This window comes from Macaca nemestrina, chromosome 14, assembly GCF_043159975.1.
Source record: "Macaca nemestrina isolate mMacNem1 chromosome 14, mMacNem.hap1, whole genome shotgun sequence".
Lineage (NCBI taxonomy): Eukaryota > Metazoa > Chordata > Mammalia > Primates > Cercopithecidae > Macaca > Macaca nemestrina.
Genome location: NC_092138.1, coordinates 110,483,093 through 110,506,680, shown reverse-complemented (window position 1 = coordinate 110,506,680; position 23,588 = coordinate 110,483,093). Strand labels below are relative to the sequence as shown.

At 54.9% G+C, this 23,588-nt stretch overlaps 1 protein-coding gene and 1 long non-coding RNA gene across 6 annotated transcripts in view; one reads left to right on the top strand and one right to left on the bottom strand.

Annotated features, from left to right (window-relative positions):
- Positions 1 to 6,261, top strand: part of LOC112423503 (uncharacterized) — a 13,059-nt gene extending 6,798 nt beyond the window's left edge. Inside the window, exons 2-3 of one of the 2 annotated variants that reach the window (XR_011612881.1) lie at positions 3,007 to 3,176; positions 6,127 to 6,261. This is a non-coding gene — a long non-coding RNA (uncharacterized lncRNA). Of the gene's footprint in view, positions 1 to 3,006; positions 3,203 to 6,126 lie in introns of both variants that reach the window. The other variant, XR_011612882.1, reaches the window with a different exon arrangement.
- Positions 3,305 to 23,588, bottom strand: LOC105463981 (solute carrier family 27 member 4). Of its 4 annotated transcripts, none has more exons than XM_011711533.3 (14): positions 23,277 to 23,416; positions 22,694 to 22,799; positions 21,452 to 21,618; positions 19,201 to 19,595; positions 15,767 to 15,925; positions 14,092 to 14,161; positions 13,894 to 13,985; positions 12,205 to 12,314; positions 11,718 to 11,927; positions 11,420 to 11,546; positions 9,653 to 9,790; positions 9,281 to 9,445; positions 9,047 to 9,193; positions 3,305 to 4,194 (listed from the first exon to the last, which is right to left on the bottom strand). In XM_011711533.3, the coding sequence occupies exons 3-14, from the start codon at positions 21,610 to 21,612 to the stop codon at positions 4,037 to 4,039; spliced, it is 1,932 nt and encodes a 643-aa protein (XP_011709835.2). In that variant the 5' UTR covers positions 21,613 to 21,618; positions 22,694 to 22,799; positions 23,277 to 23,416; the 3' UTR covers positions 3,305 to 4,036. The 4 variants fall into 4 exon arrangements, with proteins under 4 accessions (XP_011709835.2, XP_011709834.2, XP_011709836.2 ...); XM_011711532.3 differs by having other exon boundaries at positions 22,694 to 22,804; positions 23,277 to 23,414; XM_011711534.3 differs by lacking the exon at positions 22,694 to 22,799 and having other exon boundaries at positions 23,277 to 23,588.

Here is a 23,588-nt window from a genome sequence, read left to right as displayed (position 1 = left end):
TAACCTCTGCCTTCCAGGTTTCAAGCGATTCTCCTGCCTCAGCCTCCCAAGTAGCTAGGGTTACAGGCGCCCACCACCATGCCAGGCTAATTTTTTTTTTTTTTTTTTTTTTTTTTGAGATGGAGTCTAACTCTGTTACCCAGGCTGGAGTGCAGTGGCGTGATCTCGGCTCACCGCAAGCTCCACATCCCGGGTTCGTACCATCCTCCTGCCTCAGCCTCCCGAGTAGCTGGGACTACAGGCGCCCACCACCATGCCCGGCTAATTTTTTGTATTTTTTTTTTTTTTGAGACGGAGTCTCACGCTGTTGCCCAGGCTGGAGTGCAGTGGCGCGATCTCGGCTCACTGCAAGCTCCGCCTCCTGGGTTCACGCCATTCTCCTGCCTCAGCCTCCTGAGTAGCTGGGACTACAAGCGCCCGCCACCGCGCCCGGCTAATTTTTTGTATTTTTAGTAGAGACGGGGTTTCACTGTGGTCTCGATCTCCTGACCTTGTGATCCGCCCACCTCGGCCTCCCAAAGTGCTGGGATTACAGGCTTGAGCCACCGCGCCCGGCCAATTTTTTGTATTTTTAGTAGAGATGGGGTTTCACCGTGTTAGCCAGGACGGTCTTGATCTCCTGACCTTGTGATCTGCCCGCCTCAGCCTCCCAAAGTGCTGCGATTACAGGCGTGAGCCACTGCACCCTGCCTAATTTTTGTTTTTAACAGAGATGGGTTTTCACCATGTTGGCCAGGCTGGTCCTCAACTCCTGACCTCAAGTGATCTGCCCGCCTGGGCCTCCCAAGGTGCTGGGATATAGGTGTGAGCCACTGCGCCCGGCCTGCCTGCCCTTCTTTAATTGGCCCTGGACTTTCAGACCTCTGCATACATGGTTGCTCCCTCCATCTCGAACAATCTTCCTTGAAAGCCCTCCCTGACCAAGATACGCCCAGCTTGGGTGCTGGATTAGGTGCAGCTAAGCACACAGCCTTTGCTTCTTTACCCACCATCCCCCTCTCTGAAGACGGTGGCTCCCTGAGGGCAGATCTGGGACCCAGGTCTCTATCTTGCTCATCTGGCAGTTCCCTGCCCTCCCTGCACTTTAGAATTTGCTCCATAGGGCCAGGCGGGGTGGCTCACACCTGTAATCTCAGCACTCTGGGAGGCCGAGGTGGGTGGATAACCTGAGGTCGGGAGTTGGAGACCAGTCTGACCAACATGGAAAAACCCCGTCTCTACTAAAAATACAAAATTAGCCAAGCGTGGTGGCGCATGCCTGTAATCCCAGCTACTTGGGAGGCTGAGGCAGGAGAATCGCTTCAAACCAGGAGACGGAGGTTTCGGTGAGCCGAGGTGGTGCCACTGCACTCCAGCCTGGGCAACAAGAGCGAAACTCTGTCTCAAAAAAAAAACAAACAAAAAAAGATTTTGCTCCATAGATGAACTTACAGGGTGCTCTGTAAACTGTGGGGGCACTATATAAATGTCAGGAAATGTCTGAGAAACAGTAGCTATTTTTGTCAGTTAACTTCACAAGCATGTATTAAGCACCTGCTGCATGCATGGAGACGACTCACATGGCCATGGCTGAGGTATGATCAGATGCAGACCCGAGAGCTGAAGGGGTCACAGGCTCACCAGTCCCTGTCCATCATGGAGGGGCTGCAGTGGGGTCCAGGGCAGAAGTGGGAAACTTAGCCTAGTCTAAGTGGGGTTTTAACATCTAAATATATCACCCTTTTCTCTTTTAATTACCACGCATTGAGCAGACACCAGCACCAGGTCCAGTGCTGAGATTTTCGTGCATGATCTCATTGAATTTTCACAACTATCCCAAGATAGGGATTCCCTGACATCCATTTACAGGAGAGGAAACTGAGGCTTAGCCTGGCAAGTGGTAGAGCTGGGATCTGGATGCAGGCCTGTCCGACTCCAGAGCCAGAGCTCTTCACCACCACTGCATACTGCCTTCAGGTGACTATGTTCAACCTGGAGGAAGGAATGCCTCACTCTGGAAGCTCCTTCTTCTCATTGTGGAGAACTCACTACTGAGGGTTAAAGACACAAAGCCGCACTGCCAACCAAGTCCAGGCCCTCGGAAACCCAACCAAAGGCCCTCGGAAGCCTGTCACAGGGTCCTCTAAGTTGGGGACCTGCTCACGGGTGAGGTGGGAATCAGCCTCTCCATGCTTTCCTCGGCCAGGAGTGGATTCTCCAAGCTCCACACGCCCTCTGCTGATCACACTCAGGCACGGCAGCTATACCTGCCACATGACCACTCAGCATCGCTGCGCAAGGCCCCCTACTCCAGTTCGGCCTCTGCATCTCAAATTCTCCCAAGACAGGCAATGGATTCCTCTGTCTTGCCAAGTGCACTCCCCCAGGAGGCACCCCAGCTTTCAGCCTGGCCACCCTCCGCCTGCACTGTCAGCTGCTGGCCTGGGGCGTGGCCGAGGCAGCTCTGCAGGCATGCGTGGAATGGAGGCTTTCTGGCTTCCCTCGCCTTCTGCATCAGGAGGCAGGGTGGTGTGGCAGGAAGGGCATGGGCTCCATTCCAGCCCCCTCTACTTCCTGCGAGATGTTGGCCATGTAACTGAAAACCTCCAAGTTCTGGTTCTTTCCTTAGAAAGCCCATAGTGGAGATAAAGGCCCAGGGGCTTGCACTGCCCACCGCCCTGGGCTGTACTGGAACCCCCTCCCCTTGGGCAGTGAGTTTCCAGCCTGGGTGTGACTCCTCCATCGGGGCCTAGGAGACAGCTGGCTCTCCACTGGCACTGCTGGTAGGGCAGCTGTGTTGACTGTTCCAGGAAGCTTCCCTGGCCTCTGTCCAGGCTGCCGGGCAGCCTTGCTTTGGCTCTCACAGCAGCCACCACCCCTGCATATCTTTCCCGCCCCTAAACAACTGGGAAAATGCACCTCAGGCAGAGTCAGAGTCCTGCCTGAGGTGAATTTCCTCTCAAGCCCCTTACTCGTGACGGCACTTTTAGCTTCTGAATCCTCTTAACCGATGAATCCATTTCACAGGTGAGGAGACTGAGTCATTTCCCCAAGGCCACACACTTAGAGTGACAGAGCTGGTTTGGACTTTCAAGCCCACACTGTGAAATGTCTTGCCAGACTGACATGGGCACTGCCCTAGCAGAACCAGCACACTGGAGACATGGGCTGTGGCATCTCACCTGCCGCACCCTCAGGTTAGATGGGTGAATGAACAGATGAGGTGGGTGAATGGGCCAGGGGGCTGGCGTGGGGGATCGAGTAGGCCGCAGGGGGGCTGCAGGGCTCTGGGGTCAGGGTGGGCTTGGGTGGCTTGCACACAGGCTAGGAGGACTCAAGGCAGAATTTATTGGCCCCTGAGCCCCCTCCCCCATTCCTCCTTCTCTCATAGCCAGGCCAAGACTGACATGGAGGTGACATAGACCCGTAAGGACTGAAAGGCTATGCCTGAGGGACAGCCAGGCAGCCATCTAGGGAGGAGGATGGGGAGTGGGGAGAGACCAGGAGCGTGGTCCTGACCTCCTACTATAGATGGGCATCAGGGGCCACCTATAGATGTCCAGTCCTCTCCTCCCCTCCTGGAGGTGGGGGTGGAGCCCAGTGAACTTGGGCCGCTCTGGGGCTATAATTCTCTTTGGCCACCGGATGGATGTGACCACTGTCCCTGACCACTCTGTTGACTTCCTGAGTCTGGGGACTTCTACCCTGGTTCCATTTATAAGCTCCCTGCTTTCTAGGAAGGGCTTGGTGACCCCTTGTCCTCTCCCTACCCTGACCCAAGACATCATCCTGAGAAGACCCGTCAGTCTCAGCCTGGGAATCAGAGGGCCTGCCCTGCCCAGAAGACGTTAACTTGGACATGAGACTTTCACAGAAAGCCTCTGGAAAGGTTGGGGAGGCAGTGAGTCACTTGGCAGTTTTGGATGGAGGGGGCAGCACCTCAGGATGGAGGTGCCAGGCCCCGCTTGCTTTGGTCTGGCCTTGTCCAGGACCCCTCTGGGGCGGAACCTGGGGCTCCGGATCCAGCATCCACCGGCCCTCAGAGGGATGGGGGGAATCACAGCTTCTCCTCGCCTGCCTGGATGCGGCTGTAGGCCTCTTGGTCCAACGGGACGTAGCGGCCCTTCCGGGCATCTAGATAGAACAGCGGGTCTTTCACAATAGCCGGGTCAAAGCCCTCCTTCCGTAGCTCTGTCTTCTGCAACTTGTAGGTCCCTGGGAGAGCAGGGAAGAAGACTCAGTGCAGGGCAGGGGCCTGAGCTCCCAGGAACCCCACCACCAGTGCTGAGGAAGGCAGGGAGTGGGGCTAGAGGACAAACACGGGAGGAAAGTGGGGGAGGAGGCGGCACAGCGCTTTACAGTTTGCAAAGAATGTTCGACCTATTACCTAAAGTAATAGAGCAGTCGTGGCAAAGTTGGGGCCTGGGGACAGCTGCTAGTTACCCACCCACCCCTACTTTGCAGATGGGAAAACGGGCCTGGAGAAGGGAAGTTATTTGCCTAGTATTACATACTGAGTGACAGCAGAGTGGGGACCAGAACTGAGGTCTTCTGACTGTGATGTCTCCCTTTGAGTACCGACCAGATAACAGTGTGAGCTCATTTCATCTGTACATCAGCCCCACAGGGCAGGTGCTCAACCGTATCCTCTGGATTCTAACATGGACGTGCTTGCAGATTTTAACATCTCTGAACTAGTAAAATCAGCAGCACATATTTTCTTACTTGTATATAAAGTATTCATGGTATTTTTTTCTTTTTTATTGAGACAGGGTCTCGCTCTATCACCCAGGCTGGAGTGAAATGATGCTATCTCAACTCACTGCAACCTCCACCTCCCGGGCTCAAGTGATCCTCCTACCTCAGCCTCCCAAGTAGCCAGGACTATAGGTGTTCACCACTGTGCCTGGCTAAGTTTTGTATTTCTCTCTTTATTTTTTTTTTTTGGAGACGGAGTCTTGCACTGTCACCAGGGCTGGAGTGCAGTGGCTCGATCCTGGCTCACTGCAACCTCTGCCTCCCGAGTTCAAGCGATTCACCTGCCTCAACCTCCCAAGTAGCTGGGATTATAGGCGCCCACCACCACGCCCAGGTAATTTTTTGTATTTTTAGTAGAGACAGGGTTTCACCATGTTGGTCAGGTTTGTCTCGAACTCCTGACCTCAGGTGATCCACCCTCCTCGACCTCCCAAAGTGCTGGGATTACAGGCGTGAGCCACTGCGCCTGGCCAAGTTTTGTATTTCTTGTAGAGACAGGGTTTCGCCATGTTGCCCACGCAGATCTTGAACTCCTGGGCTCAAGCAATCCACCCGCCCCAGCCTCCCAAAGTGCTAGCATTACAAGCATGAGCTGCCACGCCTGGCCACATCTTTCAATCAATGGTATTAATCCTGTACAGATGAGAAGACTGATGCTCAGGGTGGTAGAAGTGGGGTTGGAACCTGGATGAGACAGACTACCAGAAATGGCTACAGGTTCCTCCCCTCCCTGTACACACACACACCTCTGCTATGTGGCTTTGGCACTTCTGGCAAGAGCTCTTTTTCAACCTCCACTGGCCTCAATCTGGACTGGCTTTACAACCTGCTTTAACCAACAGAAGGTGGTAAACACAATGTTGTAGGAGTTCCGGGTGAGTCTAGGCCTCGGGGGACCTTGCATCTTCCACCTCTACCCACTTAGGGGTGCCCTGGGGCTAGTCTAGCCTTCCAAAGGGTGAGAGGCCATGTGGAACAGAGATGAGCCATCCCAGGTGAGTGCCCAGACTGGCGCTGTCCAGTATGACCTCATGTGGCTATCTACATTTCAATTATTAAATAAGGCCGGGCATGGTGGCTCGCGCCTGTAATCCCAGCACTTTGGGAGGCCAGGAGTTCGAGACCAGCATGGCCAACATGTCAAAACCCCATCTCCAATAAAAAAAAAAATACAAAAATTAGCCAGGTGTGGTGGCACGTGCCTGTAATCCCAGCTACTGGGGAGGCTGAGGCAGGAGAATCACTTGAACCCAGGAGGCAAAGGTTGCAGTGAGCTGAGATTACGCCACTGCACTCCAGCCTGGGCAACAGAGCAAGACTCCATCTCAAATAAATAAATAAATAAATTTAAATTCAACAAAATTTAACCCCAAAGTGTTGATATTACAGGCGTGAGCCACGGCATCCAGCCAGCAGCCACCTTTCAAGTGTTCAGTAGCACTGCCAGGCTAGTAGCTATTGTGTTGGACAGCAGAAACCTAGAACATTTCCATCGCCGCAGAAGGTTCTGTTGGACAGTGCTGCAGAAGCAAGCAGTCGAGAGCCAGACACCTGGGTGAGGCCATCTAACTGCCTCCTGCCCCAGCTAAGTTACTAAGTGATGACAGCTCTTTCAGTGACCCCAAAGCAAGGTCAAAAAGAGAACTGCTCAGCTGCACTTAACCCCTACATTGCTTGCCCACAGAATTATGAATAAATGAAGTGGCTGCTTCAAGCCATTTTGGGGCAAGTAAGTTTGGGGGTGGTTTGTTCTGCAGCAAAGCGCATCTGAAACACAAGGTCTGAGAGCCTCCCTGCCTGTCCTGGCCAGAAGTGTGGTGCTGCCCAATCCTCTGGAAGCTCCTGGTCTTGGCCATTAGCCTGGCCACAGTGTCTCCATCCTTCAGAACCACACTGAAGTCCTAAACCCTCCCCAATGCTTTAGGCACTCCAGGTACCCACTGTCTGGCAGAAGCCACACTGACTAGGGAGTGTCCACCATCAAGGCAGGACTGACATGATGACAACATGGGAGGTGGCCAGGGAAATGTGCTCCAAGGGTGAGCAGCCAGGGGGTGCTCAGAAGGGGCACCAAGGGCTGAGGAAAGCATGGGCAGGTATGGGCATGAGCCTCAGCATTTCCTGCCCACCAGGGAACTCTTGAGAGCCACCAATGGGCCAACAGATAGAAAGATGGTGCTGTCCTGTGGGCGACTGCAGGCCCGGGGCCCACCTCCCACCTGGACAACTGCAACCAGCCCTCCCTCGTCTCCCAGCTCCCTCAGGGCTGCCTGCAATCCTCTCCCACTCCATACACAGCAGCCAGAGAGCTTTCTAGAGCATGAGTCTGACCAGGTTCCCACCTGCTGAGATTCCTTTTTTTTTTTTTTTTTGAGACGGAGTCTCGCTCTGTCCCCCAGGATGGAGTGCAGTGGCGCGATCTCAGCTCACTGCAAGCTCCGCCTCCTGTGTTTACGCCATTCTCCGGCCTCAGCCTCCCGAGTAGCTGGGACTACAGGCGCCCGCCACCTTGCTCGGCTAGTTTTTTGTATTTTTAGTAGAGACGGGGTTTCACCGTGTTAGCCAGGATGGTCTCGATCTCCTGACCTTGTGATCCGCCCGCCTCGGCCTCCCAAAGTGCTGGGATTACAGGCTTGAGCAACCGTGCCCAGCGAGATTCTTTTTTTTTTTTTTGAGACAGAGTGTCACTCTGTTGCCCAGGCTGGAGTGCGGTGGCGTGATCTCAGCTCATTGCAACCTGTGCCTCCTAGGTCTCCTGGGTTCAAGCTATTCTCCTGTCTCAGCCTCCTGAGTCGCTGGGATTACAGGTATGCACCACCATGCCTGGCTAATTTTTTTTTTTTTTTTTTTTAATATATTGAGACAGAGTCTTACTCTGTCTCCCAGGCTGGAGTGCAGTGGCATGGTCTCGGTTTACGGCAACCTCCACCTCCCAGGTTCAAGTGATTCTGATGCCTCAGCCTCCCAGGTAGCGGGGATTACAGGTGGCTGCCACTATGCCTGGCTACATTTTTTTTTTTTTTTTTGAGACAGAGTCTCACTCTGTAGCCCAAGTTGGAGTGCAGTGGTGCGATCTCGGCTCACTGCAACCTCCACCTCAGGGCTCAAGCTATTCTTCTGCTTCAGCCTCCCAAGTAGCTGGGACTATAGGCACCCACCACCATATCTGGCTAATTTTTTTGTATTTTTGGTAGAGAAAGGGTTTCACCATGTTGCCCTGGGTGGTCTCCAACTCCTGAGCTCAGGCAATCCATCTGCCTTGGCCTCCCAAAATGCTGAGACTACAGGTGTGAGCCACCGTGCCCAGCCTAAATTTTTTATTTTTTTTTGTATTTTTAGTAGAGATGGAATTTCACCATGTTGGCCTGGCTGGCCTTGAATTCCTGACCTCAAATGATTCGCCCACCTCGGCCTCCCAAAGTGCTGGGATTACAGGCGTGAGCCACCGCGCCCGGCCAGCTAATTTTTGTGTATTTAGTAGAGACGGGGTTTTGCCATGTTGGCCAGGCTGGTCTCAAACTCCTGACCTCAAGTGATCTGTCTGCCTTGGCCTCCCAAAGTGTTGGAACTACAGGCATGAGCCACCACACCCAGCCTTGCTGAGATGCTTCTGTGGCTCCCTACTACCCCCGGGACAGTCCCGACTCCTGTCCTGGACTGCAAGGCCCTGGACTTCCGGCCCCTGCTGGCTTCTCTCCCACTTCAATGCCACTGCCTGCCCCTCTCACTTGGCTTCAGCCTTGGCGGCCCCCTTTCATTCCTCGAGCACCCAAGCTCCTTCCTGCTTTAGTGGCTTTACAGTGTCTATTCCTGCAGCCTAGAGTGCCTCCCACCCCCATATTTCAGCTCTCAGCTGAACCATCCCCTCCTCAGAGGAGCCTTCTACTCATCCCAAGCGTCCTCCTTTTTGCTTTCCTATCAGCTTGCTCTGTGGTTCATTTTTCTTCTTTTTATCTGTTTAACTCTAATCTCATGACAGATTATGTGGTCCATTCTTTACCTTTGGAATGCCTTGTCCTAGGCCAGCCACTCTCCTGCTCTAAGACTCCAAGAAGGCAAACGTCCTGTCAGAGCTCACCACCCGTATCCTGAGGCTTAGCGCAGTGCCTGGCACCTAATATTTGTTCTACTAAGGAACAATGTGTGTCCTCTCTGCTGGCCCCGTCTGCTCACCTCTACATGGGCAGGTCACTTTACCAACTGCCCGGCCAGGCTGTGTGCAGAGGTCAAATGACAGCCAACCGGGTCTCTCCAGAAGGAAACAGGAAGGGACCTGGGATCCGAGAGCTAGAGCAGGGGCGGGACACACCTGTTTTGTGCAGCTCAGGCAGGATGCGCAGGAAGATGGGGCGCGCATACAGGGGCAGTTCCTTCTCCAAGTCCTGAGCAAAGCGCTCCAGGTCACAGTTGCCAGTGGGGCTGGCCACGGCAGCCATTCCGGCCCGGCCCTCGGTTCCTGGGGGTGGCAGGGTAGACACTGAGCAGCTGGTGGTGCCCCTGGATGATGCCTCCCCACCCACACCTTGCGTCTGCCTGCACATACCTGGCACCTCGACACCATACACGGCCACGTCAGCCATGTCCAGCAGGCGGCTGAGTGTGCCTTCCACCTCGGTGGTGGACACGTTCTCACCTTTCCAGCGGAACGTGTCCCCAGTGCGGTCTCGGAAGTACAGGTAGCCCAGCTCGTCCATCACCAGCACATCACCTAGGGAGGGGCCGGATGAAGCAGGGCTGGGCCTGGCCAGCTCGGAGTCCAGGGCTCAAACCAGGGAGGCTTTGCTGGAGCCCAAGGATTTGTTTGACCACAAGGGCCAGGACTGGGGGAGTCCTGGGAAGGTGTCCTCTGGAGGTGGGAGAAGGTCCCCTCCTCCCCCAACCCTCAGGAAGGGGCTATGAAGGGCTGGGGACCCACCAGTAAGGTAGGCCTGGTCCCCCTTCTTGAAGACGTCCTTGGCAATCTTCTTGTTGTTGGCGCCCTGGTTGAGGTAGCCATCGAAGCGGCGCAGGGGGTCCTTCTGGATGATGCGGCCCACCAGCTGGCCCGGCTCACCTGGGGTGGGGAAGGCAGGGTTGGATCTGCCCTAGGCAGCCTCTCCCACCCGTCCCGTCACCAGGTGTACCCTGCGTCGTTTTTTTTTTTTTTTTGAAACTATGTTTCGCTCTTGTTGCCCAGGCTGGAGTGCAGTGGTGCCATCTTGGCTCACTGCAACCTCCACCTCCTGGGTTCAAGCAATTCTCCTGCCTCAGCCTCCCGAGTAGCTGAGACTACAGGCGCACGCCAACACGCCCCACTAATTTTTTTTTTTTTTTTTTTTTTTTGAGACGGAGTCTTGCTCCGTCGCCCAGGCTGGAGTGCAGTGGCGCGTTCTGGGCTCACTGCAAGCTCCGCCTCCCGGGTTCACGCCATTCTCCTGCCTCAGCCTCCCGAGTAGCTGGAACTACAGGCGCCCGCCACCTCGCCCTGCTAGTTTTTTGTATTATTTTTAGTAGAGACGGGGTTTCACTGTGTTAGCCAGGAAGGTCTCAATCTCCTGACCTCGTGATCCGCCCATCTCAGCCTCCCAAAGTGCTGGGATTACAGGCTTGAGCCACCGCACCCAGCCATCCCACTAATTTTTTTAAAAAATTTTTTAGTAGAGATGGGTTTCATCCTGTTTGCCAGGCTGGTCTCGAACTCCTGACCTCAGGTCCGCCCACCTCAGCCTCCCAAAGTGCTGGGATTCCAGGTGTGAGCCAACACTCCCAGCCTATACTCTGCGTCTTGATCTGATTTGAGTTACGCTGCTTGCCACAGAAATGCCCCACCTCCCCCAGCCCAAGAGCTCATCTTGGCAGTTCGGACAAACTGAGCCAGCGATGTCTGTTCTTGAAACTGATGGGAAGATGAACATAGGTCAGGCTCCTTGGGGACAGCCTAACGAAGCCAGTGCCCCAAGCCCCTGCTCCATGCCAGGCCCCACTCAGAGTTTTATGTTCTTTACCAAACATAATCCTCAGGCCAGCCCCACGGGCGGGTGCTGCCATGGGCACAGTTTGTAGATAAGGGGACTTAGGCACAGAGAGGCTGAATACTCGCCATGACACAGAGCTAGGGAGCTGAGCCAGGATAAATCTCAAGCAGCCTGGACTCAGGGTCATTTGGAGTCAATATGAAAATGAATGAATGAGGCTGGGCATGGTGGCTCACATCTGTAATACTAACATTTTGGGAGGCCAAGGTGGGTGGATCACTTGAGGTCAGGAGTTCGACACCAACCTGGCCAACATGGTGAAAGCCCATCTCTATTGAAAATAGAAAAACTAGCCAGGCATGGTGGCGTGAGCCTGTAATTCCACCTACTCAGGAGGATGAGACAAGAGAATTGCTTGAACCCAGGAGGCAGAGGTTAGAGTGAGCCAAGCTCATGCCACTACACTCCGGCCTGGGCGACAGTGAGACTTCATCTCAACCAAAAAAAAAAAAAAAAGAATGAATGAATGAAAATGAATGAATGGACTGATGGACAGATAGAACGGTGAACGAATGAATGGATGGATACACAAAGAAATGAGTAACTTGTAGCCCTAGGAGCAGAGCTAACTGATGGCCACTGGTCAGAAAAGGGCTTCCCATCCACACACACCTGGATTCCTTCCTTCCCAGGCCAATTCCTCCCTCTCTGACCCCCAAGTGACAGACCTGGCTGGCAGGGAATGCAGATGCCATCGGGCCCCCGGATCAGCTCCATGGTGTCCTCGTTGACACGTACCAACCGGATGGGGTACACGAAGGACAGGATGCGGCTGTTGAAGCCACAGGCCCCCACCTGCGAAGGCCAAGACTTGGGCCTGGGCTCTCTCACCATGGGCCCAAAACTGGACAATGTGGGACTCCAGCACCCACAATCTCACGCTGGAACTCTGCCCTCCCCTCTGCGTCCAGTGCCTTCCATGGGCCATCCCTGCAGCGGCCTCGCCCGTCCCCAACCTGGCCGCACCTGGCTGTCGAAGTTGCCCAGGCTACAGTTGCACTCCGTGGCCCCATAGAACTCAGCCACCTGGGGTATGTGGAAGCGGCTGGAAAAGTTGGTCCAGATGGACTGCCGGAGGCCGTTGCCTAGTGCCATGCGAACCTGGTGCTGGTTTTCTGCCTCCCTCGGTGGCTGGTTCAGGAGGTAGCGGCACAGTTCACCAATGTACTGCACAATCTGGGGGTGAACTTGGTGTGATTCGAGGCTCCAGAGGCTGCCCTCACTACACTAGGATTCTCCTGATCCCTCAAGCTCCTACTCTCCCCAGGGGCTGGCCATGCCATCCTTTCACTCTCCAGGTCTCAGTCTCCCCATCTGAACAATGGGGACTTTGCCACAAATGAGCCCTTTGGAATGACGGGCCACCTCAGCTGTAAGATAGATGCCCCGAAGTGTAGTTGGGAAGAGGGTAACGAGGGGAAAGGGACAGTTCACCCTTCCCACTCTCGCTCACCGTGCACTTGTACTTGATACAATCATCCCAGAACCGGGAGGCTGAGAATTTCTTCCGAATCACCACCGTCATGCCATGCAGCAGGCACTGCCCGATCCCCACGATGTTTCCTGGAGGCGGAGGGATGGCCCCTGAGGGTCAGGGAGATGAAGACCCTCCCCAGACCAGCGATACTGCCATCCAGCCAGGCAGGCCTGCGCTGCCCTGCAGGCTTCTGTACCTCACATCTGCCTGCCTTGGGTGCCCTCCTCCAAGAAGCCTCCCCGGCTTCCATCCCCAGGCTCTTCCTGGTGCTGCACTCTTGTCCCTGCCCCTCTCCTACACTCACATATACACCCGACTGTAAGCACGTGGAGGCCAGGAGCTATATTTATTCAAGTTGTCTTCCTGTAAGCCCCTACAAACAGCAGCAATGCCATGCATATCTGGGGAAACAAACTGAAATGAGACAGGCCCAGATGCTCCGTGGGACACTGCCACACACACTGTGAGGCTGCTGTGCTCATACTTTTTTCAATTTAAAACAACTTTTTTCTTTCTTTTTTTTTGAGACAGAGTCTCACTCTGTCGCCCAGGCTGGAGTGCAGTGACGCCATCTCGGCTCACTGCAAGCTCTGCCTCCTGGTTTCACGCCATTCTCCTGCCTCATCCTCCCGAGTAGCTGGGACTACAGGCGCCCGCCACCATGCCCGACTACTTTTTTTTTTTTTTTTTGTATTTTTAGTAGAGATGGGGTTTCACTGTGTTAGCTAGAATGGTCTCCATCTCCTGACCTCGTGATCCGCCTGCCTCGGCCTCCGAAAGTGCTGGGATTACAGGTGTCAGCCACTGTGCCCTGCCTAAAACAAAATTTTTCTAGAGACAGGTCTCACCATGTTGCCCAGGCTGGCCTTAAACTCCCGGGCTCAAGTGATTCTGTCTCAGCCTCCCCAGTAGCTGAGACCACAGGCATGTGCACCACGCCTGGCTAATCCTGTTTATTTTTAAATTAAATTAAGTATATTTATTTATTTTGAGACAGAGTCTTGCCCTGTCACCCAGGCTGGTGTGCAATGGCGCGATCTAGGCTCATTGCAACCTGTGCCTCCTGGGTTCAAACCATTCTCCTGCGTAGCCTCCCGAGTAGCTGGGATTACAGGCGCCTGCCACTAATCCCAGTTGTTTTTTGTACTTTTAGTAGAGACGGGGTTTCACCACGTTGACCAGGTTGGTCTCGAACTCCTGACCTTGTGATGCGCTTGCGTTGGCCTCCCAAAGTGCTAGGATTACAGGTGTGAGCCACTGCACCTGGCCTATTTTTATTTTTTTTGAGACACTGTCTCGCTCTGTTGCCCAGGCTGGAGTGCAGTGGCGTGATCTCAGCTCACTGCAACCTCTGCCTCCCAGGTTCAAGCAATTCTCGTGCCTCAGCCTCACAGGTAGCTGGGATTACAGGCACATGTCACCACACCCAGTTAATTTTTGTATTTTTAGTAGAGATGGGGTTTCGCCATGTTGGCCAGGCTGGTCTCGAACTCCTGGCCTCAAGTGATCCGCCCGCCTTGGCCTCCCAAAGTGCTGGGATTACAGGTGTGAGTCACCGCACTTGGTCCAAAGCTGTGTGTGTGTACTGCAGCACACTGCCTGACAGGGGTGGGGTTCCTGGAGACCTGGCAGATGCTGGAGGCTGAGTGACAGCCCTAGAGTTACCTGCTGAGTGGTAGAGGGGGAGGCAGTCATAGATGATGTCATTGGGCCGCATGCGGAATCCATAGTACACCAGGGCAGCCATGCGGTAATACCTGGGAGGGCACAGGGCCGAGGGCTGAGTGGGCCCTGAAAAGGCAGGAGGAGGCTCCCCAGCCCTGCCTGTGCCTACCCCACCCTGGGCACCTGCCCCTTCCTTACCTGCTGTGCACCACGATGGCGGCCTTGGGCAGCCCTGTGGTGCCCGATGTGTAGATGTAGAACAGTTTATCTAAAGAAAACAGATGCGAGTGGCTGTCGGGCGCAGCTCAGGGCTGGGCACAGGGTCACACAGACGGACACCTGCAGGTGTGCACCCTTCAACACCTGTTCCCATCACACCCTTGCCAGGAAGCCTGTTCTGATGACCTCAGATACCACTCAGCTCCAACACCAGCATCCATTCCAACAAATATTTCCTGGGCCCTTGCTCTGTGCTAGGCCCTGTGGGGAGAGAGACATAAGTGAGCACGACGGGCATGGGCCTGGCCCTCTTGGCAGTCACAGCTCAGTGGAACAGTCAGATGAGGACACAGGCAATTCCAATACTAAGCAGCAAGTGCCAAGGGAGGCCACAGGACCTGTCGAAACCCAGTAGCCACATTCGGCCCAGGCTTGCAGGAGGGGAGCTGGTGCCAGGTAGGCTTCCCGATAAAGGTGACACCTGCCCCAAGTCATAGAGCACAGGGAGGTTAGCTGCGGGAAGTGGGGTGTTGAGTAGCTTCCGCACTGCTGAGCATTGATCTGCCCCACTCTGCAGCCCTCCACCGGGACTGCCACACTAGAGTTTCTATGCGAGGCTTGGCCCTACCAGACTTGAGGTTCCCTGGAGGTCAGGACCTCCACAGGAAGACTCCACATGCTTAGAACGCCTGCCAAGACACCTCACGCTCTCTGGCTGCCTGCTGTTTGCCAGCCCTAGGCACTATGAGGGCACCGGGGCAACCCAGCCAGAGTCCCTGCCCTGAAGTAGCTGACAAATGCACCCAAGAGACCAGATTCACGTACAAGAGAGAAGTTAAACAGTGCTGATGACAATGACCAGTAACTGAGCCCCTCCTGCCATACCCTAGCTTCAGGACTGGCCCCACTGTATTTTTTTCAACCCTCAAAGCCACCCATAGAGTAGGTTCTGTTACTGTCCCCAGTTTTATGGCTGTGGGAACTGAGGCTCCAAGGGCAGGGCAAGTGTCAGGGTTCACACAAAGGAAGCAGTAGAGCCAGGATATAAACTGGGATCTGACTCGATAGCCCAAGCTCTGAGCCACCAGGCAATGTGGCTTCACAGGAAAGGGAATGAGGAGAGCAGAAGAACCAGGTAGGCTACAGTATAAAAGAAGAGGGGTGAGAGGCTCAGGGAGGCTGCCTGGAGGCGGGGTCAGGGAGGCAGCACAGTCCTGGGAGAGGATCACAGCTGGAGATCCCGAGGTGTCCTGCACTGAAGAGGCACTTGATGAATATTCAAAGGGTCTTGCTCCTCACCCACCCTCCCACCCAACTGCAACAAAGCCCAGACCAGGCAGGTTCCTGGAGTCCACAGGATTCTACATTAGGCATTAGTGAAGGCTTGTTCAACAAATCAAACTGGACTTTGTGAGCTCCTGTGTTCTCAGCCCTGTATCTGGCACTGTGACACACATCAGCTCATGCCACCTTCACAGTAACCCTGGACTGGCCCAGGTTTACTGTCACCATTTTCCAGATGGAAAAAGGGAGGTGATGTGACATGTTCCAGGCACACGGCCAGTTTCCAGAAAAGCCTCCTTCTGGCACTGAGGCCAGTGCTCTGTCCAGGGCCCGTGTAAGCGCCCCTCTATGGGGTGGGGACGGAGCCCACCTGTGAAGCCCTTGTCAGGGCAACTGGGCAGGTGCTTGGGAGCATCTTCCAGCAGAGGGTCCAGGTGTTCTGTGCTTGTAGGCACCCCATTGGGCTCCCAGGAGCCAGAGCAGAAGAGGCTGAGCGAGGGGTCCAGGCTGGCATGGATCTCACAGATGGCTGTGGGGAGACAGGGCAGTCAGCAGGCCAGAAAACCCCATGTTGCCAAGGACCTCTGCTCCCAGCAGGGCTGGCCATGTTGCTGAGGAGACTGGCTGGGCAGGAGAGGCAGTGAAGCAACTGGGCCTTCAGTGCTGATGGGGCACCAGCAACGGTTCTATTAGCCACGGGTTAACCACAGAGTAGGCCCGCTTTACCTGCATTCCCTGGTCTCACAGCCCTGGGAAGGAGGGACCAATGACAGTCCCTCTTACAGATGAGAAGATTGAGGCTCTGAGAATGAGAGGACCTGCTCACAGCTAGAATGTGCTGGACCTGGCATGCAACGCCAGCTCTACCTCACACCAAGGTCTGGGCTCCCACCCACTGTCCCGCACTACTTACTCTGTGGGGCACCAGATAGAAGGGAGGAGTGCGGGTCAGAGGCCAGTGGCTGTCCATCCCCTTCCCAGAGTGGGAACCTTCTCTCAGGCTCCCCTGTGTGCTGCACAGACATCACATAACCACCCGCCCAGACATGGAGCAGCGCTGGTCAGCTTGGCCCCACCTCCCTGGCATCCTCTTGATTTGCCCAGCCCTCTCCTCTTCCCTGGCTGCCTTCTTCCCTCTCCCTTTTCAGCACCATTTTTATTTTTCTTTCTTCTTTTTTTTTTTTTTGCTTTTTAAAATAGAGACAGGGGCTCACTATGTTGTCCAGGCAGGTCTTGAACTCCTGGGCTCAAGAGATTCTCCTGCCTTGGCCTCCCAAAGTGCTGGGATTACAGGCATGAGCCACTGTGCCTGGCCCCCTTTCAGCATGTTTTTTTTTTTTAAGACAGAGTTTCGGCTGGGCGCCGTGGCTCACGCCTATAATCCCAGCACTTTGGGAGGCCGAGGCAGGCAGATCACGAGGTCAGATCGAGACCATCCTGGTTAACACGGTGAAACCCCGTCTCTACTAAAAATACAAAAAATTAGCCGGGTGTGGTGATGGGCGCCTGTAGTCCCAGCTACTCAGGAGGCTGAGGCAGGAGAATGGCATGAACCCGGGAGGCAGAGCTTGCAGTGAGCCGAGATCACGCCTCTGCACTCCAGCCTGGGCCACAGAGCGAGACTCCGTCTCAAAAAAAAAAAAAAAAAAAAAAAAATACAGAGTTTCACTCTGTCGCCCAGGCTGGAGTGCAGTGGCATGATCTCGGCTCATTTGGTTCAAGTGATTCTTGTGCCTCAGCCTCCTGAGTAGCTGAGATTACAGGCTTGCACCACCACACACCTGGCTAATTTTTGTATTTTTAGTAAAAACAGGGTTTCACCATGTTGGCCAGTCTGGTCTTGAACTCTCAAGCTCAAGTGACCTGCCCTCCTTAGCCTCCAAAAGTGCTGGGATTACAGGCATCAGCCACCGTGCCTGGCCCCCTTTCAGCATCCTAATGACTTCCCCATTCATTATCTCACAAACACAACAGTGTGGGGAGGAAAAACAGAGCACTGTGGTCAAGCTGAAGATCAAACCCCAGTTCTGCCACTTACCAACTGTGTGACCTTGGGTGAGCTCCTCACAAACCCCTCTGAACCCCAGGCTCATCATCCATAAAACCAAGATCCCTACCTTCCCCGGTCTTTATGGAGATTAGAGCTACTCTTGGAAAGCAGCAGTGTCAGCACTTTGCAGGTGCCCATTGTGGCAGCAAAAAAAATGCAGGCTCTGTGAGGACAGTGGGGAATTAATTTTGTTCCCATTATACAGATGAGCCAGATATGGCCTAATTAGTCACCAGGATGATTACCATTGTACTAAGGGGCCACTTCACATTAGCCATGTTGCTAGTGCTTCAGGTAAAGTATCTTTTTTTTTTTTTTGAGACGTAACCTCTCTCTGTCACCCAGGCTGGAACGCAGTGACGTGATCCTGGCTCACTGCAACCTCTGTCTCCTGGGTTCAAGCGATTCTCCTACTTCAGTCTCCCGAGTAGCTGGGACTACAGGTGCACACCTCCATGCTCAGCTAGTTTTTTTTTGCATTTTTATTAGAGACCGGGTTTCACCATGTTGGCCAGGCTGGTCTCAAACTCCTGATCTCAAATCTGCCCACCTCGGCCTCCCAAAGTGCTGGGATTTACAGGCATGAGCCACCGCACCCGGCGTTTTTTTATTTTTTTGTTTTTTTTTTTTGAGACAGGGTCTCACTCTGTCTGCCAGGCTAGAGTGAAGTGGCACAATCGCCACTGACTGCAGCCTTGACCTTAGTCTTTTTTTTTTTTTTTTTTGAGACGGAGTCTCGCTCTGTTCCCCCAGGCTGGAGTGCAGTGGCCGGATCTCAGCTCACTGCAAGCTCTGCCTCCTGGGTTCACGCCATTCTCCTGCCTCAGCCTCCTGAGTAGCTGGGGCTATAGGCGCCCGTCACCTTGCCTGGCTAGTTTTTTGTATTTTTTAGTAGAGACGGGGTTTCACCGTGTTAGCCAGGATAGTCTCGATCTCCTGACCCAGTGATCCGCCCGTCTCGGCCTCCCAAAGTGCTGGGATTACAGGCTTGAGCCACCGCGCCCGGCAACCTTAGTCTTAAGTGATCCTCCTGCCTCAGCCACTGAGTAGCTGGGACTACAGGTCCATGTCACCATGCCTAGCTAATTTTTTAAAAACTTTTTTAGTGGGCCAGGTGTGGTGGTTCATGTCTATAATCCCAGCACTTTGAGAGGCAGAGGTGGGTGGATTGCTTGAACTTAAGAGTCTGAGACCAGCCTGGGCAACATGACAAAACTGAGTATCTACAAAAAATGCAAAATTTAGCCAGGCATGGTGGTGCATGTCTGTGGTCCCAGCTACTCACGAGGCTGAGGTGGATGGATTGCTTGAGCCTAAGAGGTCAAGGCTGCTGTGAGCTGTGACTGCACCATTGCACTCCAGCCTGGGTGACAGAGCAAGACCCTGTCTCAAAAAAAGTTTCTTAGTAGAGACAGGATCTTACTATGTTGCCTAGGCTGGTCTCAAACTCCTAGGCTCAAGGGATCCTCTTGCCTTGGCCTCCCAATGTGCTGGGATTACAGGTGTGAGCCATTATGCCCAATCTGAAGTACCTTTTTGAAAACAGTATGAAGTAGGAACTACGGATGAAGAAACTGAGGCTCAGAGAAATCAGTCCCTTTCCCAGGATCTCCAGTTTACTCGTGGCACTGCCTAAGCTGTCTGACCCCACTCTGTGTCCTTAACCACACAGCCTTGGCAGGGCTGGAAGGGAGCCATAGTCTGTGTAAGATCCCATGGAGTTCCTGCTTGTCCCTCACCCGTTTGGGGCTCACCTGAGGCCATTTCGCTGCCAAAGACAAGGGCCCGTGCACGTGAGGTGGTGAGGCAGTGGAGCAGGGCATCCCGCCGCAGGTTGGTGTTGATGAGGGCCGCCTCCACACCGAGCTTGGCCATGCCCAGCCACAGGCCCACGAACTCATTGCGGTTCTCCATGAAGATGGCAGCCACATCCCCCGAGGCCAGGCCCCGGGCCTGCAGGAAGTTGGCTACGCTGCTCGAGTACTCATCCAGCTGGCGGAAGGTCCAGTGGGTATCTGTGCCCTCGAAGATCAGGGCCGTCTTGTCGGGGTGGCGCCGAACGGTAGAGGCAAACAAAATGGGCACCGTCCGCCGCTCCCGCAGGCACTGTCGCACCTTCGCCTTCACCTTCAGGAGCACCAAGCCACCACTGTGTGTGAGCAAGAGAGGGCGCTGTGCCTGCCATGGTTGGGAGTGAGGGGTCCTGACACCCTACCCCAGGCTGCTGCTTCGCCAGCCTATGCTTCATGAGCCAGATCCCCTACAACACTTCCATCTCCCGGCTCCTGCTGGGAACATGCACCGTCTTACTGATGCCGCTCAGTAACACTGAGAGTTCGTATGATTCCTATCTTCCCTCACACAGAAGGAAATCAAGGCTCTCGTGGTGCCGTGGCCTGCTCAAAGCTTCATGGATGGAGGGTGGCTAAGCTGAGATTTGAACTCTAGGCCTCTCTGGCTCCAGAGTTCAACTCCTACCCTCTCAGCCTGCTGCTCCAGCAGAAACCTCCTAGGTCTCCAGAACTTCCTGTAAAAGTCCAAACTCCTTGTTTGGGGCCTCCCACAGTCCAGCTGCTCCCCCCACCCACCATGACCACAGTAAATAAAGAATGAGTTTACTGGTCTGTCCAGTCTTTCTCCCTGTGAGCCTAGCTGGGATAGGCTTCTGTCTTATACAACACTCTGTCCCCAGGGTCCTGTGCCAGGCAGAGTAGATGTTCAATAACTTTGTGGAATCACTTGGCAACATCCCACTCCTGCCACCTTTTTTTTTTTTTTGAGATGGGGTCACACTCTGTCACCCAGGTTGGAGTGCAGTGATGCAATGTCAGCTCACTGCAACCTCCGCTTCCCAGGTTCAGATGATGCTCCCAACCTCAGCCTCCCAAGTAGCTGGAACCACAGGTGCACACCACGGTGCCTGGCTAATGTTTTTGTATTTTGGTAGGGACGGGGTTTTGCCGTGTTGCCCAGGTTGGTCTCGAACTCCTGAGGTCAAGTGATCCAGTCACTTCGGCCTCCCAAAGTGCTAGGATTACAGGTGTGAGCCACTGCGCCCAGCCCTGGACTCCATGGCTTCGTTGCTGATGCTGTGCCTTCTGGTTAGGACTCATCTCCTTCCACCACCACTAAGGCACCTCTCAAGTACAGCCAGTTTTTCTCCAGGAGGCCTTCTCTGATTCCCAGGATCCTGGCTGGAGGCTGTCTCTCCTTGCTCCGTGCTCCCACAATTACCACCCTTCCTGGTGTGCCGCTCCGTGCCTTCTTTTGTAATCAACCCAGATTGACAAATGCTGAGCTGCCTGTGCTGGGTGTGGGTCACTGAACTGGGTGCTGGGACACAGTAGTGAGCAACGCTGCACCAGGGTCTCTGCCCACATGGGACTGCCAGTTTACAGATGTGCTGTGTCCCTTTCTTTCTCCTGACCAATCTGAGCTTGGCAGATAGGGTCTGCCTTATTCCTCTCTGGACCCCAGAGCTAGCCTGGCACCTAGTAGAGAATAAGCGGGAATAAGTATTTCTGGTACAGGATGTCTCTTGGAGCATACCTGGCTTTCTTTGGGGAGCAGGTTATCCCAGACATCTGAGTAGGGGCCCTGCTCTAGAACTCAGTGCCCCCTGTGTCATCTTGCACCCCTGCCAACCTGAGGGCAGGGCCTTTCCCCAAGGTTCCTCTTTACCCTTTCACAAACTTACAGAGTCCTCAGGACCCCTTGCAGATGTCTCAACACACTTGGTGTTCAATGTATGTCCTAGGCCAAGCCTGCCGAAAGCCTAGGAGCCTCAAGTTAGGGAGATTCCCTGGGAAAAGACTTTGACCTTGGAGATGGAGGTACCAGGTACCATTGCCAGGGGAAGGGTGTGGAGCAGAGGTTGCTGTTCTGGAACTCAGCTCAGCTGCCCTGTGCTGGTAGAGACCATGAGGTCTGGCCTGGGGAGACTTGGGGGACCAGAAGCTCACTGTAGTGTGAGAGACCCCAGGAAAGGCTGGGCCAGGTACTCACAAAATATCGCGCCTGATGGTTTTGATGAAGACCCGGATGAAGCGCCAGCCTCCAGATCCCAAGTAGAGAAACAGCAGGGAGAATCCCACCTGGGTCCAGGGCAGTTTCAGCACCAGCTTGGAGAACAGCAGCACCCCCACTAGAGAGGCTCCAAGCAGCATTGTGGCCTGCAGACACAGAGCAGTTAGTGGACTCAAACACCCATCCCTCCAGGTCTCCTACCTCCCAGCCCAGACAGCCAGGCCACTGTGATCCCAAGGGGACAGCCTGTGGTAAGGCTTAGCCATACTGAGTTGGGTGACTGACCACAGGGGTCCCTTTCCAGGCATGGCCTGGGAGGGGCAGGCTAGGGGCTTGGCACTTGAGGTGAGGAATTCCAAGAGTGAGAAGCAGGAGGCTGGTTCTTGTCTCATAGTCCCATCTCTGCCTACCATTCTCCAAGTGACCTTGGGCAAGACCCTTTCACATTTTAGACTTTAGTCTCTGCCCTCTGTGCAATGGGTATAGGGAGACGTGTTCTAAGAGGCTTTTCTAGCCAAAACAGGACAGTTCCCTCTTCTGACATCCAAGGTCTATAAACCAGATGGCCTGGGGGTGGGTATCGACTAAGATCCTCTGGCTCACCAGCAGTGGGGGCTCACACCTGTAATCCCAGCACTTTGGGAGGCCAGGGCAGGCGGATCACGAGGTCAGGAGTTCAAGACCACGCTGACCAAGATGGCGAAACCCCATCTCTACTAAAAATACAAAAATTAGCCAGGCATGGTGGCACACACCTGGAATCCCAGCTACTCAGGAGGCTGAGGCAGAAGAATTGCTTGAACCTGGGAGGCGGAGATTGCACTGGGGCGAGATTGTGCCACTGCACTCCAGCCTGGGAGACAGAGCGAGACTCTGTCTCAAAAAAAAAAAAAAAAGTATCTGGCTCGACTCCTCACCCAGAGACCCAGGGAGGGTCTGTGGATGACCAGGCCAAGTCAAAGGGGCAGCTCCCTGGAAAAGATGCCCTGCTCGGTCCCTGCCCACAGGCTCAGGCACCGCAGTGCGTCTGCTGGTCGATAGAGGGCGACCCAGAAAACGAGTTAGAGCCTGGAGGTGCTTGAGAGGTGACCGCCCAGGGGGCAAAGCTGATTGAGGGAGGCGAGGAGGACCTTGAAGATACCACCCCACAACACACAGACACACACAGACACTCGGATGAATCTTTGGGGTCTGGGACTTAGGGGAAGGCGAACGACTTACTGTGCTTCAGGGGCTGGGCTAAGCTAGGACTCTTGGATTCTATTCCTGGATCTTTGAGGACTTGCTCAAGGGGACATCTGATGGGGCTGTTTTTCTCCGGGTTTTCCTGTTCTTGGGAGTAGATGAAGGTCACGAATGTGAAATGGCCTGAGAGCCTCCAAGCCAGGATAAGGGAATGGTCTGGACCACAAGAATCCCTGGGACACCATCTCCCCTGCCCCCTCGCGAAAAGCAAAAGCCGGGGGCGGGGGAACTGAAGCAGAGTCCTCAACCCCAACTCCAGGGTCCAGGATCCTCAGATCTCTGGCCTCCCATAGACCACCACAGCAGAGGGGCAGGAACCTGTCCTGGAAGGATGGCGGATGGGGCAAGAAGAGGCCAGAAGAGGGTGACCAGTTCCCTCGGGCCCCTGTCCGGGGTCACGCGTACCGCCCTCGCCCCTAGACAGCAACGTAACAGTGCGTCTGTCCGGGAAACAACGCCGCAGGGCGCGCCCCCCACCTGGGGTCCGCACCGCCACCTCGCCCGACTCGGCCCGGCACATTTCCCCACCCGGGAACCCACCGGCCCGGTCTGTGCTCACCCGGCGTCGGCTCCGCCGCGCGACGCCCCGTCCAGATGCGGCCCGGTTGCAGCAGAGTAGGGAGCGCGAGGGGCATTAGCCGCCCCTGGGCGCACGAAGCCGGGTCTCAGCAGGACTTAGCCGGCTCTGCGCCCTGCATGGCCCGGCCGCCCCGCCAGCCCCGCCCGCCGCCAGGCCCCGCCCGCCGCGCTCCTCCCCCGCCCGCCTTCCGCAACCCAAACCGGCTGTGCCGGGCCGCAGAACCGCCTGCCGCACCTTCCCCGCGGCCGGCAAGCCACAGAGCCGGCGGCGCAGCGCAGCCCCAGCGCGCCC

Bases quoted from the DNA above. Each gene is read 5' to 3' on its own strand.
- LOC105463981 (XM_011711534.3), bottom strand. From the start codon at position 21,612: ATGCTGCTTGGAGCCTCTCTAGTGGGGGTGCTGCTGTTCTCCAAGCTG. The intron at 13,986-14,091 runs GTAAGGAAGGGG...GTGCCCTCCCAG, and splicing joins GCCATCGTGGTGCACAGCAG to GTATTACCGCATGGCTGCCC. The intron at 9,194-9,280 runs GTATGTGCAGGC...TGCCACCCCCAG, and splicing joins GTATGGTGTCGAGGTGCCAG to GAACCGAGGGCCGGGCCGGA.